Source organism: Leucoraja erinacea, chromosome 26 (genome assembly GCF_028641065.1).
Source record: "Leucoraja erinacea ecotype New England chromosome 26, Leri_hhj_1, whole genome shotgun sequence".
In the NCBI taxonomy this organism is placed as follows: Eukaryota; Metazoa; Chordata; class Chondrichthyes; order Rajiformes; family Rajidae; genus Leucoraja; species Leucoraja erinaceus.
Genome location: NC_073402.1, coordinates 22,588,555 through 22,604,145, shown reverse-complemented (window position 1 = coordinate 22,604,145; position 15,591 = coordinate 22,588,555). Strand labels below are relative to the sequence as shown.

The 15,591-nt window shown below is 38.7% G+C and overlaps 1 protein-coding gene across 1 annotated transcript in view; it reads right to left on the bottom strand.

Moving 5' to 3' along the window:
• Positions 1-15,591, bottom strand: part of arid1ab (AT rich interactive domain 1Ab (SWI-like)) — an 86,191-nt gene that overhangs the window by 47,231 nt on the left and 23,369 nt on the right. The window contains exons 2-4 of the mRNA XM_055656404.1: positions 10,403-10,609; positions 7,864-7,977; positions 6,938-7,051 (exon numbers count right to left, since the gene is read on the bottom strand). Coding sequence (XP_055512379.1) covers positions 6,938-7,051; positions 7,864-7,977; positions 10,403-10,609 — 435 coding nt within the window. The remainder of the gene's footprint in view (positions 1-6,937; positions 7,052-7,863; positions 7,978-10,402; positions 10,610-15,591) is intronic.

The following is a 15,591-nucleotide window of genomic DNA, read 5'->3' as shown; positions in this document are numbered from 1 at the left end:
GTTCTGGTCGCCGCATTACAGGGACGACGTGGAGGCTTTGGTGGGGCTGCAGGCGAGAATCAGTAGGATATGGCCTGGATTAGAGTATTTGCCATAAAGATAGATTAAACAATCTTGGGTAGACAAAAATGCTGGAGAAACTCAGCGGGTGAGGCAGCATCTATGGAGCGAAGAAAATAGGTGATGTTTCGGGTCAAGACCCTTCTTCAGAACCGAAGAAGGGCCTCGACCCGAAACGCCGCCTATTTCCTTCGCTCCATAGTGCTGCCTCACCCACTGAGTTTCTCCAGCATTTTTGCCTACCTTCGATTTTCCATCATTTGCAGTTCCTTCTTAAACAATCTTGGGATTGTTTTCTCTGGGGTGTTGCTGAGGGGAGACTAATGATGACTGGTTTGTAGTATAAACTTTCTCAAGAGTAAAATCAGTTGGTATGCTAAAATTAAACTCTCCAAAGAACAGTAATAAACTAATTCTCTATGGAACCACCAGCTATCCGAGTGCATAGCCACAAGCTCCATACACAATCGATTTTCCAGCCCAGAATACTTACGGAAACAATCTTTCAAAACTCCTAACAGCCGTCTGAAGGAAGGTCTGGGAAAGTGGATAGGAAAGAGTCAATTTGCAAAAATGCAGCTACTGGTTCTGTTCACCGTCTCAACTTAAAGAGCTGCAGCAAAAAACCTTTGAGCTTATATAGACAAATTTTAAAAATATTTCCGAATGTAGGTACGGAATCCAGTAGGTATGTAGGTACTGAATTATTCCGACATCATGCAAAGCCAGAACTAATTTTCAGATGAATTGGCTTGGTGATAGGAAGCAGAGACCAGTTGTACAAGGATGCTTTTCTGATTAGGGTTGTGTGACCAGAGTGCAAGGCAGGGGTCACTGCTGGGCCGCTTCTTTGTGAAATGTAGAAATGCCTTGAATGTGAATATAGGAAGCACAATTAGTAAGTTTGCAGATGACACAGAAATTGGCGGTGTCATGGACAGTGAGGCAGGTTGCCTAAGGCTACATCAGGATATAGGTTAGCTGGAAATGGGAGGACACTAAACAATGTTAATGAACAGAGGAACCATGGGGTTCAACTTAATCGCTTCCCCAAAAGTGGCAACGCAGGTAGATAGCATGGTGAAGGAGGCATGTGGCAGGTTATCTTCAAAGCACTGGACAAAGAATGTAAACGTTAGGACATTATGTTGCAACTTATAAAAGACTAGTTTTCTGCACTTGGACTATTGTGTGCACATTTTGTTGCCACTCATTGAGATGATTGCAGTTGTGCTGGAGATGGAACAAAGGAGATTCACCATTGCCTAGATTGGAGGACTTTAGTTATGGGGAGAGATTAGATAGACTGGGTCTGATTTTCCTGGTACAAAGGCAGTGTGACTAGATAAAAGTATTAAAAAAATTAAGAGGAACAGATAGACATGCAGAACTTACTACCCCCTGCTATAGGGATATCCAAAACAAGAGGGCATAATTAATGAGTTTTAAAGAGGATCTGAAGGGAAATGTTTTAAAACTTCAGAGTGTGGTTGATATTGGGAACTTAATGTCAAAGAAGGTGCTAGATTCAATCACAATGTTTAAAAGATATGTAGCCAGGCACTTAAATAGATAAAGGTAGAGAAGGACACAAACCTAGTGCACTTAAATAGGATTAATGTATACGGGAAAAAGATTGGTATGGATGTTGTGGACCAAAAAGGTATTTGTCTGTGCTGTACAACTCCATGACTGTGCTCCACTTGGCAGTGAACTAAATACATCATTTCCATCAAAATTTGACAGACAACGTGAGTTTTGTAAATGCAAGTGACTAAATGGCTTAAACCAGATCAATTTGCACAGGTTAGAACAGGTTCACTTCTCTCATAAAGCAGTGAATCAATGTTTTAAGATTGGAAACTCTAAAATGACTGTCAGTGAATTATGCTTCTCCGCGACACAGGCAAGTGAAAAGAAAAACTAGTTAAATGTATACACTGTGAATCATATTTAATCCCGATTTAGGATTCTCCCAACAATTTAATGGAAAATATTGGCACATTTTATATATTTAATTCCAATTGGTAGCTACAATTTGAGACATGCAGACTTTAGCTGTGTTCTCATTGCACCATGACACTAATATATTATGCATCCTGTATTTTCAAACTTGAACACATTGATTTGTCTGAGCCACTTTCCACAGTAATGTTATTCCACACCGTAAGAAGAACAGCTACAGGTCAAAAGTAAACCAATGTGATTGCTGTGAATAGATAAATAATGCTGTAGGAAGCCCAAAAACATCCTCTATCACTTCCTTCCTCACCAATCATCCAGGGAGGTCTTTGGCAACAGCCATTCCATTCATGTGCAAATGGTTCCTTAAAACTTCTTAATTAATTGTACACTTCCCAATCACTGGACTCTCCCATCCCCAAATTGTCTGACCTTTTAGAAACATAGAAAATAGGTGCAGGAGTAGGCCATTCGGCCCTTCGAGCCTACACCGCCATTCGATATGATCATGGCTGATCATCCAACTCAGTATCCCAGTCCCTGCCTTCTCTCCATACCCCCTGATCCCTTTAGCCACAAGGGCCACATCTAACTCCCTCTTAAATATAGCCAATGAATTGGCCTCAACTACCTTCTGTGGTAGAGAATTCCAGATTCACCACTCTCTGTGTAAAAAAATATTTTCTCATCTCGGTCCTAAAAGACTTCCCTCTTATCCTTAAACTGTGACCCCTAGTTCTGGACTTCCCCAACATCAGGAATAATCTTCCTGCATCTAGCCTGTCCAACCCCTTAAGAATTTTGTAAGTTTCTATAAGATCCCCCCTCAATCTTCTAAATTCTAGCGTCTGACCTTTTCTACATGAATAACACCCATTTTAGCACTTCTTCTGCTGCAACCATGCTTTGTTTCCAAATCAGAAATGATATCCAGAGTGAAAAGCCATTTTTATTCAATCTACTAAATTGTTTGACCCTTGAATCCCAGTTACAATTTAGTCTGGTGGGAAGAGAGGGAACCTACAATTTTACATTATTCCAGATCTGTGTATCTTGGATTCTACAACAGTTCAGAAATCTAACTAAACAACTTGAACTTCTGACAGGTTTAAAAATGTAATCATTTTAGCAGATTCTAAAGCTGATAACCCATAATTTGTGCAGCAGTTTAGCTTCATTGAACCCCGCACTTTTACAGATTAACATTAGAACCAGAAAGACATTTCAAAAAATATTGACATGCACAAAGAAAATCTGACTACCTATTCCAACTGAGGAGTTGAATGTACTATCTACCAAAAGCAAGCAGATCTCAAATTTCATCGTCAGACAGCACTCAAAATCTGGAAGAGGTGAAAGCAGAAAGAGACTACTCTTGAACACTAAAGGCAGGCCTTATGCACATAGCTGTCTAAAGCCAGAAGCAGATTACAATCAGTCAAACACCTCGTTAAAAACACGTCCAATCATGCTATTTAGACAAAACTGCTGAAAGACATAGGGCTGCACGTCTTCAAAAGGCAGGCGAAAACTGCAGCAAGGGAGAATTATTTGGCACAAACAGTTCTATCCTATTTCAACATTGTCAGCAGTGACCATCTCTCCCTCTTATGCACAACATTAATTTGCGGTTTACTGGCAAAAACTATTTTTAATCCTCAAGGTTTGAAATATAGATACCAAATCTGGAGTACGGACACAATTCCTAAGATGATTATTAGCTTGAATTATTGATGCAGGATGTTATTGCACATAATAGCAACGGTCCAGCAGATCAAGAGCCCCCAGACTTACTTGCACGTGTCTAGTTGCGAAGAACATTCAAGTTAACCCTGGAATTGGAAGACAATATAGAACATGCAGCAGGAAAGCAATTTGCATTTTAGATTCACGCTAGGACTTAAAAGAAAAACAGAATTGAGAAACTAAGCACCAAACTCAATTTAACAGGATGCTTGGATTGACATAGCAAATAGGCACAAACAGGACCCTGGCACCCTGATTCAGCATAACACATACAGACAGGAAGCAAGCTCCAAAAGGGAGGCACAAGAATAGCAACAGGAAACAGGCCCCCAACGATGAATATCTATACACAGCCAATCATAAGATAGCACCTAGCTCTGAAGGCAGCTTAACAATTTGAAAACACAAAGTGAACTACAATGCATCCAAAAACTACAAAGTGTACAATTTGTTTCACTTATTCTGTTTAACCAGACAGCGGCTGATTCATGATTTATTCTCAGGACTGCAGAAGTCCCCATTTCAGTCTTGCATTCTTATTCACTCCTCTGTAAAAAATGCAACAGCATAATACTTGCCTACCAAGATGCAAGAAAGTGTACAAACCAACCGGATGTGCACAGGGGTTTGGCTTGCTATATAGGCAACTGAACATTACCAGTAAATGTCATCTTATTCTACACATTAATAATGGAAGATCACCATAACTATAGGACCCAGCTCAATGAAATTAAATCAATAATAAGTTAACTTTTAAACACCAGGATCTTGCTGCAAAAAGATACACTTAGCCAAACGTATGAAGACTGTCAATTATACAACTACAAGGAGCACATTCAAACTAACTACTCAACTCCAAGAATGTCTCACCGGATGGAAAATCGTACATTAAAAAATCTGACAAACTTACAGATTCAAGCTTCCGTTAAGTACAGTACAAACATTTCTCACTTACACATTGTTTTTGTGCTGCAGCCTGGTCAAACTGGGTTGGGGCAAACCATTACATGTAGTAAGACAAAAATGCTGGAGAAACGCAGCGGGTGCAGCAGCATTTATGGAGCGAAGGAAATAGGCAACGCTTCGGGCCGAAACCCTTCTTCAGTTCATGTAGTAACACGATCCACTTTCATTGATAGCCAGACCAATGATGTGGGATAGGAAATATGTCTAATAATTGTGATCATGCAGCAGGTTAAAATTCAAATGTTGCCCAGAAAAACAACTACTTTCATACACTGGACTATTCAGAGACCAAATGACTGGGAACCTATATCAAGTCAAACAAGTAAGTATGCCCCCAAGGCACTGTGTCCATTTCCAGTTGCCAACAGCAGAGATGCAGGAAGGCAGAGCGGATAATTCCAGCATGATATGGTGTGGAAATACCACGTTCGCAATAAACACCAAAGGCTAGCTAGCAGAGAAAGGTGAGGGGGGCAGAATGTTTTATGTTGTTTACATGGACTTCATTCAGCCTTTGACAAACTCCCGCATTGGGGAGTTTGTCCAAAAGGTTGGAGCTAATGGGATCCAATGATGTGGCAATCTAGATTCAATATTAATCTGGTTACGGGAAGCAGAGGGTGACGAAGGGATTTATTTTGTCCGATTTAAAGTCTGTCCACCAATCTGGAGAATGAGATATGAACAGCAAATTTGGAGATAAGACTGATGGCCATTGATAGGAGAGCTGTCAAAGTCTGCAGGATGATATAGATGATCTTATAGAATGAGCAGAGCAATGGCATTAATTTGCATGATTAGTAAGACCAATATATGTACAATTTGGTGCAGGTTATCTCAGGTTACAACAGGTTCTGAATCAACTGGGAAAGAGTGGCAGATGGAATTGAATCAGACAATGAGAAATGATAAATTTTGGGAAGCTAAACCAGCCAAGGACATAGTGAATGGGAGGACCCTGGGGATGTTGTAGAACCACAAAATCACGGGGTAGAAGTAGACAGTTCTCTAAACATGGCCACATGGGTAGACAGGCAGTGAAGGCAGCGTATGACTGCTTGCCTTCATTCATCAGTACAGTAAGTGCAAGAAATGGGACGCATTGTTATATAGCATCTCCCATCACTAAAACTGCTCACCTCAATCTCTGTAATATATCCCATCTCATTTTCTTTGGGTAATTCATTCATGCACTACAAAGATGGAAATATCATGCTGCTGACCAAATTTCAAAAAACATTTCATTCATTTCTATACTACCATTGATGTACATCTTCTCTGATGACATTTCCCTCTCAGTCTACACTTTCTCCACTACTTTCACTGCCCAGTTGTCATGCTGTTAGTCCAATATCCAGTATGAGATCAGTAGAAGTTTTCTCCTATTAAGCAAACTCTCTTCAGTCACCAGCCGAACATGGTTATTTGCAGCCTGTCGCTCTATATGAGCCGAAAGCTGAGATTCTAATTGTAAAGCTTACTCATCATGACAGCTGCCCGTTTTCACCTCAATAATACAGCATATCTTATTCCCTCCTCAAACCTCAGCCATAATTTTACTGGGGAAAACCCAAACAAATCACTCAATTTTTGACCGGTCCTCCTCTAGATTATCCCTCCTCTATTGAAATGGTGGAATATAATGAATTGCATTTAATTCCACTATATTAATTAGCCCAGTCATAATTATAAGCACCATTCATTAAATTAGAAATCTGGACACCAAACTCTGGAGACTTTAATTATTATAACAAAGCTTAGATGTTGTATCATTACTGTCCCATGAAAATTAACTTTGTATGATCATTCTACATTAAAAGAAATTAAATTATCAGAATAAGTTGCCTATTCCAGACCTTTCAATACTTTCCAGTTTTATACTGTATTTGATCCTATAAAATTCTGATCAAGCCATAACTTGACTTATACAATGAAGCATTAAACAATTGACCACTGGGCCAAATCATAAACACTAGATTTAACCTACACACACGCACAAGAGATCACAATATTCCAACGGTGGTAAAGTGCCTAACTGCCATAATATTCGAGGCAGCACAAGAAACTGGTGAATGAGAAAGCAGCAATGAACCTACCCTTCCCTAAAAAAGTGGAATATTTATTCCAGAGGTGGTCTACTAAATCACTTGATAACTATTGAATGTCCTTGTAGGTGCAAGAAAGGAACTGGAAGTGCACTCACCGGCAGACTAGATGGACGCCCCTGCTGCATGAGGGTCAGCTCCTCCTGGTTGGGTTTGTTGGAAGTCAACCCTTGAGGAGCCTGAGTGGCAAATGCTTCCTGAGACAAATCCTGCTATAGTACAAAAACAGAACATTTGTAAATGTCGGTATTTTGTTTGGCTAAAAGGAAATACATTAAAGCCATAATGGTCAGAACTGCTCCAATTTGATCTTACTAGTTAATCACCCCACTGTTCGGGATAAAGATGATTCGCTGCTTTCTCAATTACCAGCCAACTTTGCAACTTGTAACACAACTTTTTATTTGCAGGATTTTTTTGTTGGCTTAGTTTGTGAATGAAGCTCACTGAGATCAGTGGACAATTAGCTAAATAGCAGCAGCAGAATGTTTAATTAGTCTCTGATCCCAGCATTGATCATAGAAAACATGCAAGTGTCAATACCAAAAGTGCAGTATTTTGTTCGCCTGAGACAAATACTGTGCCAACACTCAACAGAGAACTAGAAGTTAAAGATCAAGGGATTGTAACCCATTATGCACAACAAACTATGAACAGAATGATCATGAACCTGCATACACAAGCAATTCTATCATTTATAAGTAAATGTACCTACAATCTACAATATCGCTGCAAACAACTGGCTTCTTCCACTCACCACATCTCAAAGTAACTACTCACTAGCACTGAAGGTAAGCGGACATTTAATTAGAAAATCAGTAACTTCAATTCCTTTACAAGACTGTCAACTTCTTAACAGGCAAGCAAAAGGCACTGATGTTGTAACCAAGACCATTATAAATCCAAGCTGCCAAGACTTCAAGCCCACATCGTGTTTCCTGGACACGGTGCAGGAGTAAATGGCAATGTAATATCAGCTGTGCTGATAAAAACAATGACTGTACTTTTAAGGCTCAAAGTATACCTGCTGTAGTGGGAACCGTTGTTGTTGAGGGTATGAAGGCTGTTGCTGGTTGTAGTATGGTGTCTGGCCCTGCTGACAGTAACTGCCTGCACTCTGCTGGCTGTAAGGAGGCATCTGCACAGAAAGAATGTAAATAGAACAATGATTCACTAAGTTCATTAGCAGAAAACCAAACACAATGTAAAACTAGTTTCCTAAAAATGAACTGAAATCTAAAGGGACTTTAATTCTGAGAGCAGAAGGATTGCATAGGCTTGGAAACATTTTGCTTCAGAATTTGACAAAACAATGCTCTGATCTGAGTGCAAAATATAGAGAATGAAAAGTATGCTATCTGCAAGCAGCATGCAATGGAACAATATGCATTTAAATTCCATTTCGATAACCACCCAATATACTTTGACATTACAAAACAGCGGTATTCACAAAAGGACAATCATTACTTTGAATTATTAAACTCTAAATTTAGGACTTAGACTTTTCTTTTGCAAAAAATACAACTTCAAAAAAATGGAAGCCCAGCAGTCACTAAAGATCCAACCTGATAACATTGCATTTGGCCTGCTTCACCAGCCCTTCCTCACTCGATAACCTAACAGGTAACATAGAATGTATCCAGGTATTGTCCAGTCAGTTCTGTGATATTAAATCTGCAGACATTATTTTAAATAGAGAATATGTGCCGCTGTCAGTCATTAGAACTTGTATTTATATATCTACATGCAGTAAACAGCCACAATAGCAAACAGGTTCCAAGTGGTAGAAAATTAATGTTATAAATATAGATCTTGAATGGCCTATTAAAGCAATGAGAATTACTGTGCAATAGAATTTGTGAGCCAACTCCCACAGCAGCATTTAACATTATTCCTGAACAGACATTTGCAGCAAATTGAGCATAGCTGGACCCCAAATTAAGCATATATCCAGTCCCAAAGTATCCACAGGGATGGTAGTGGATTCTCAGCATAGCTAGTGACTGGCAGGTGAACTTGGTGATTTCCCACAAGTACCCCTTCAGTCTCTCAGATATATTTTAGATGTACAATCAATCTCAATAGAATACAGCCTTCATATTAATGTTGCCTTCTTGTTAGAGGAAACCAGAACAATCCCACCATCCTGCATAATTGAAAGTTGTCTTTCGTAGCTAATTTTCTCAAAACATGCAATGCTGTCTATAATCAGTGACGACCAGTGCACTTTATATTAAAAAACCTCATGATTACATCTAAATCCTCCTCTCCCTAGTATTTTCCTCTTCATTCTATTAATACTGGCAACTTGCAAACCTCCATATGACCTTTTCCAGTTATCAGGAAAAATTTGACACAATTTTCTAACTCTGGAGATTCTTGAGAGAGACTTAAGATAGAATTAAGAGCCATTGTTGAAAAAGATTATACTCGGCGGTGGTATATAATGTAATAAAGATAATAAACCGTGTAATTTGGAACGCATTCGCTGAAATCGAATAGCAGCTCAAGTTATTTAATTCCCACACATTTGGGAAGAGAGTAAACACAATGTGCAAAAGGACAGATTAAAATCAAAAACATTTCCTCACCAACAACCTAATTTATTTTTAACGTACATCAACTTTAACCCAATAAGAGTGGGAAATCTTGGCAGGGAAACTGAGAAAATAATCAAAATCATTAGCCAAAAATCAAACACCACACTTCCACTCTTACATAATTGATAATGGTAATGTATTTTGTCATTTTCAAACTCTTCAATAATTTGGAAAGGATCAATAAATCTGTATATTAAATACGACATCCAGCAACACATGGCTAACTACTATATAATTACAACTCAACCATCAAAGATATTCATCAGCCATGGAAAAATGTATATTTAACGTCATTAAATATGCCAGGTTTATGCAAATTGATGATCAATCTTTAATATAGCATCCGGAGATATGAAGTCACATGACTGCTGCAGACATATTAAGTTCCCAAATAAAAATATTACAAGCAGAAATGCAACAACATGTAGTGAAGTCCAGCTTGTTAAAGTTATGGAAGCTACACCTCGTAGAGGTTACACATATAAAGTCACTGTGATCATCTCCATCTCACACCTTTCTCATTTCCGATCAAGAATCTTAGAACATTTAGACTATTTCTTGGTCTACAGATGCTGCCAATCTGCTGAGTGCTTTCAGCTCTTTTCTACTCTAAATAATATTCATATTTTGCTCTTTACTGCTTTGAACATTTCAACATGCTTCAAAATCTTTTGCACCTCATTTTGAAATAGTGTCTCTGCTAATCTTGTCAATCTTGATCTCAGTCACTATCAATAATTTCAGCAAATAAAACATGGAGGCACCTATGAGAGGAAGATTTCGTACATGACTGACTTATTATTGTGCAATGTTTAAAGATCGACAAAACACAACTGGAGATGTAGTTTTACATTGGACAAGAAACCACAAAGAATTTTTCATAATTTCTCCATGGGGTGGTGGGCAAGAAAGGCCAAGCATAATCAACATACAAACTTTATTGAATCTGTAATCGCGGCTCACCTGTTGTGGGTACTGCAGCGCGCCCCCCATGGTGCCTTGGGTCCGGCCCTGCACACCCACGGGATAGCGCTGAGGCGCTGGAGGTCCATACGGTTGTCCTGGGTAAGGTCCGCTTTGTTGCGGAGGTGCCTGCTGTGCATATGGATTATTGCTGCCGCCATAAGGCTGAGGTCTCTTCATCCCCATCTGGTCCATAGGGCTAGTTGGCTGAAAAGAAATTAGCTAATGATTAGTTATCCTTGGCTACACAACAGTCACTCAAGTCTATCAGCTGCAATTGTTTGCATAATTCAGAAGGATTCATTAGTTTCTCAAAGTATGCAGACAAAGATATGAGAAAATGAGCTAATACAAGAAAATAAATTGCACTATTAATTGCATCTTGCCTATTTACAAATATGCTTTCTCACCAAATGGAATACAAATGGGTACTCATGGTACTCGCTGTCAAAGCAGTTACATGGTAAAGATACTGAGTCTCTTAAAGTCATCAGACCCATCTCCAGTGAATTATTGCACAATAATGCACATTAAACAGAAATCTTTAAATTATGGAGAGTATAGCAACATTAAGGCCAAACTCCAACAAAACTGGTAGAGCTGTGAGCGTAAACCATTTGCGAGCAACTCATATGTAGGAATACAGAATGGTTCACAAATTACATTGTCTAGTTTACATTCCCAAAGAACAAGATCAGGTCACAACTGAGCTAGAACCAGGCACATGTTCAACCAAAAAATTCCAACCATCAACTCGTATTACAGAGAATACTTCAGGCAAAAGCTTATGTATAAATGTAAGATACCAAGAAGGTCACCATGGTAGTCAAATAGAAATAATTAAATTCCTGCAAGTCAATCTTGAGCACAGTACGGGTGATGAACTTGAGTCCAAATTAACCACATATCAAAAGTCAGCACAAAAGTACAGTGAAACTTCAATAATCCAGCATTCAATTATCAGGCACTCCTGATGGTCTGGTATCCGGCTCACTCATTAGTCTTCAATGTGAGCTGTAGTCCAGAGGGCAAGCCAGGGATAATGGGCAGAAATGGGGGTCCTGACTGCATATGGAATTAAGATACGGTTCTGGAACACCAGGGATTAGGAATGTTAGTCAGATTGCAGCCACAGCACCTATAGAACGTATGTATATTTTCCACTCCCTTAAGACTCAACAGGTTCACTGGAAAGTTTATAGACAACCACATTTTAAAAAAAGATCAATTAAAGTTTGCTTGGAATTTAATGGCATCATCCCCAAAATAATCTGTTTATCCAGTACTGCAAAAGACCCAAGTGCACTGGATTATCAGATTTTTTTTTACTATACATGAAAACTAATGCTACTTATCGGTCCAATTTTTGGAGGTTTTCCAATTTAATGTATGCAATATAACACTCAACTCTGGCAACACTTAATTCACCTGTGAAACATTCTACCATGCCCACAGCCCCAGTATGAGAAAGTTTCCAGACCATGTGGAAAGCAGTTGCAAAGTGCATCAAATGTACAAATAGAATTGGTCAAGACGGCCGAGTTCTCAATTAAATTAAAAAGTACTACAATTACCAAATATATATGAAATCCTTTTTATTTTACTGGTCACATTCAACCTCTGACTACATGAACAGAATTCCTCCACCATTAACCTCAATTCCATTCCATTAGGAAACTGGTGTAAAATGGTCCCTTTTCAAGAATTAAAAGCAATTTTCCTTTCTGAAAAGCCTTTGGGGAAGACATCACAAAGATCAAAATAGCTTAAAATTTGAAGTGAAACTATCAATATTACTCATCTTACAGTTAAAATTGACCAGAAAGCATTTGATGACAGAGCAAATTACAAACCGTGAGAATAATAGCCACTTGTAAACATATGCTTCTGCTAAATTCCCCTACTGGCACAGTTGATCATGCTCTCACCGTGATCCCAACAAAAATGCAGTAGGGAATAGAAAATGTACCTGTGTTCAAGAAATGCACTATTTATTCCAGTCACATGACAAATATTAAACATTCATAACTATTATGTAGGTACCCAAAGGTAACCAGTCAATAGAAGATTTCTCATCTCAACACCTCTCTTTTTACATGAATACCCGAGTGATTCTCTAACCGCTGCTAGTAATCTATGCATCAACCTTAAGAAAAACTTACCGGTTCCTGGTTAGTTATTCTAGTACATATAAAACAAGGTATCAGCAACAATAGGAAAAACAAGGAAAGGCAGACACTTTCAGAGCAAAACACAAAGAGCTGAAGTCTGAAGGGTCCCGACTCAAAATGCAGACTGACTGTCCATTTCACTCCACAATGCTGCCTGACTCGCTGAGTTCCACCACCTCTGTGTTTTGCTAGTACCAATAACATGCACTAACATATAGGCAATTGGCACTTAACTTAAAACATTCCAATGTTCTTAAGCAGCAAGCACTATTAAATAGAAATGAGTAAATCAAAAGAAATATTACAGAGATTACAAAAAGAGGTAGATTTTGAGGTGGGAGAGAGGTAGAAAAGCAGAATGGATCAGGATGGGGATTTGAGAGTTCTGTGCCTGAGCAGCCAAGGACAGTCACAGAACTGACAACATCAAGGAGCAATCTGAAAACAAAAGTTAAACTGAGATTTGAAGTACAAATCATGAAAAAGAGTGATGGTTGAATTAAATAGCTATTGAATATGGAAAGTAGATCTTGGGACAAGCTCATTGCAGGAGGCTACCAGGATGAGTGGTGGTGGCGGCAGCAGGGTGCTAGGATGCGCGCCGGCACAAGGCACCTGGCATGCGCCACGCAGCTGAACGAAGTCGGACGCCGAAAACCAAGACAGACCCGGCGGACCACCCCGCGGCAGCAGTTCTGGTTAGACTAACTGTGCCAAATCTTTATTGCCAATTGATAAAATATTTTGTTGGATTTTAAATGAAACATTGAAACTTGTCATTTCATGTACTCTTTCAAAAGTGTAGATACATAAATGGCTTGAGTACAATTCACACAATAATTGAAATCTGTTTAGCCTGATGTGCAGTCATTGGGCATTTACTTACTTGCTAAATCGGTCTATAAAATGTGTGGTCATTAACTTTGTAAATTAAGAAATGACAGACTAATAAGCTACTGTGAAATATGCATACCAAGCTGTAAGACAACACTTGCTGACCCCATCTTCTGCTCATGTAAGTTTATGTTCTGTTTGGCATTCACATCATCAGAAACCTAGCCTGGTCTTTCACACTGATGTGGTGATCAAAAAAGTGCATTAATGTATTTACATTCTCAGGCAGCTGAGAAGATTAGGTACGACCACGATGATTCTTTCAAAGTTCTACAAATGCACTATAGAGTATTCTGACAGGATACATCTCAGCCTGTTCTGCTCTTGATGTATGAATCGGCAGAGTGGTGAACGCAGTGCAGTCCATCAGTCTTGTCACTTCCTTCCATTCAGCCCATCTTCCCAGTAAATTGCATCAGGAAGACTGAAAATATCGTCAAGGATTCCTGCAACCCTCGCTATTCCTTCCCTCTCTTCTCTTCTACTTTCTGGGAGAAGATACAGAAGGATGATATTTGTCGTTAATATTTCAAATGTCAATATTTAACACCTTCTTCCACTCCAAAATCAGACTAGGGAATGAATTAGGTATTTTAACACCCCTTTCCCAGAGATGCTGCCACATACTCCAACACTACCTCATTCAGTTATTATTCCACAATGCGCCATTTTTTGGCACTTCACGCTGCACCATAATTTCCCTTCTGCTCCCTTCTGCTATATTATATTGATCATTAAATCTATTATTGTGTTCATCATAATCACCTATACTGTGTATTGTATGAGCTTCACACAAACAAGGAATTTCATTGTACCCTGATGTACATGACAATAAACAAATCAGAATCTAAATTCACAAACTGACTCCTGTCATGTTTAACTCTGAGGATTTATTCAATTGTAAGTCGGCTTTTGTTTTCACAAAGTTTGTTAATTTATGATGTGCAATTGTGATCCAAAACAACTGATGTAAGAACACAATATTGAAGCCTTCCGGAAATGGAGGTTCTAAAATCAGCATATATTACACAAATTTGGTCACGGTTAAGAGATCCTTTAAGACCAGTACTTTAAATCAGAAAGCATTGCCAAGCAATAATATGAAAATAATAAATAATATGCAATTGATGCAAATATGTAGGGTTTTTTTAATCATTCAAGTAGTATTTCAATACAAAGTCGTTTAAAAACGGAAGAATCTAGATTTTTTGCCATAAATGTTATTGGAAAAATAACCAAATCACCCTTATCAATATTTAACAGTGGTGCAAAGTAGTGGTCACAGCGTCATACAGCATGCAAACAGGCCACTCGGCCCAGCGTGCTCACGCTGACTAAGGTGCCCCATCTACACTAGTCCCACCTCCCCACGTTTGAAACATGTCAACAAAAAACTTGGATAAATAGAGAAGAAATGGAAACTGTAAAGGAGTAGAAAGATTTGGATAAATGAGTCTAGAATCAGAGAAACTTGAAACCAAATAATTTCAAGGTAAAATGACCAAAATGGTGAAAGTTATTAAAACCTAATTGCCTTTTCATAAATCCTGCTATATTCTTAATATAATCCTGAAATCCTGTAAATATAATGAATCCCCTTTGCCTCAGTGAAACTCTCAGTTACCAAATGCATATCACAGGTTTATAATAATGCAAGCCAATCTAGCTCTGTGCTTCCTTTTTGTGAACCTACTTCAAAATACCAGTACCTCTGCAACTAGGCAAGTATTAGTAAATGTAGAGGACATTCAATTCTTTGTAGTGTTTAAAATCAGCATTCTTAGACCAAGGGTGTGACCTCTGCCCTCCATTGGATTCCGCTGTCTTTCATCCTAAGAGAGGATTAAATCAACACTATTACATGAAGCTTCACATCAACTCTTACAAATGAAGCAAATGTTCACGAATTCAGTTAAAAACTCGCTAAATTATGAAGCGATCTTGCAAAGCTTACACCCTTCTTGCTATACCTCATGCCAAGCTAGGTTCAACTCTGGGAATAATGGTTCCAACATGCTATTTATAAATCATTTTAAATTGAGGGCACTCTGCCTAAAAACTAAAACCTCACAGCTGTGCACTGTTTGAATTGTTGCCAAGTAAATTTTTCATCAGTCTTGGCAA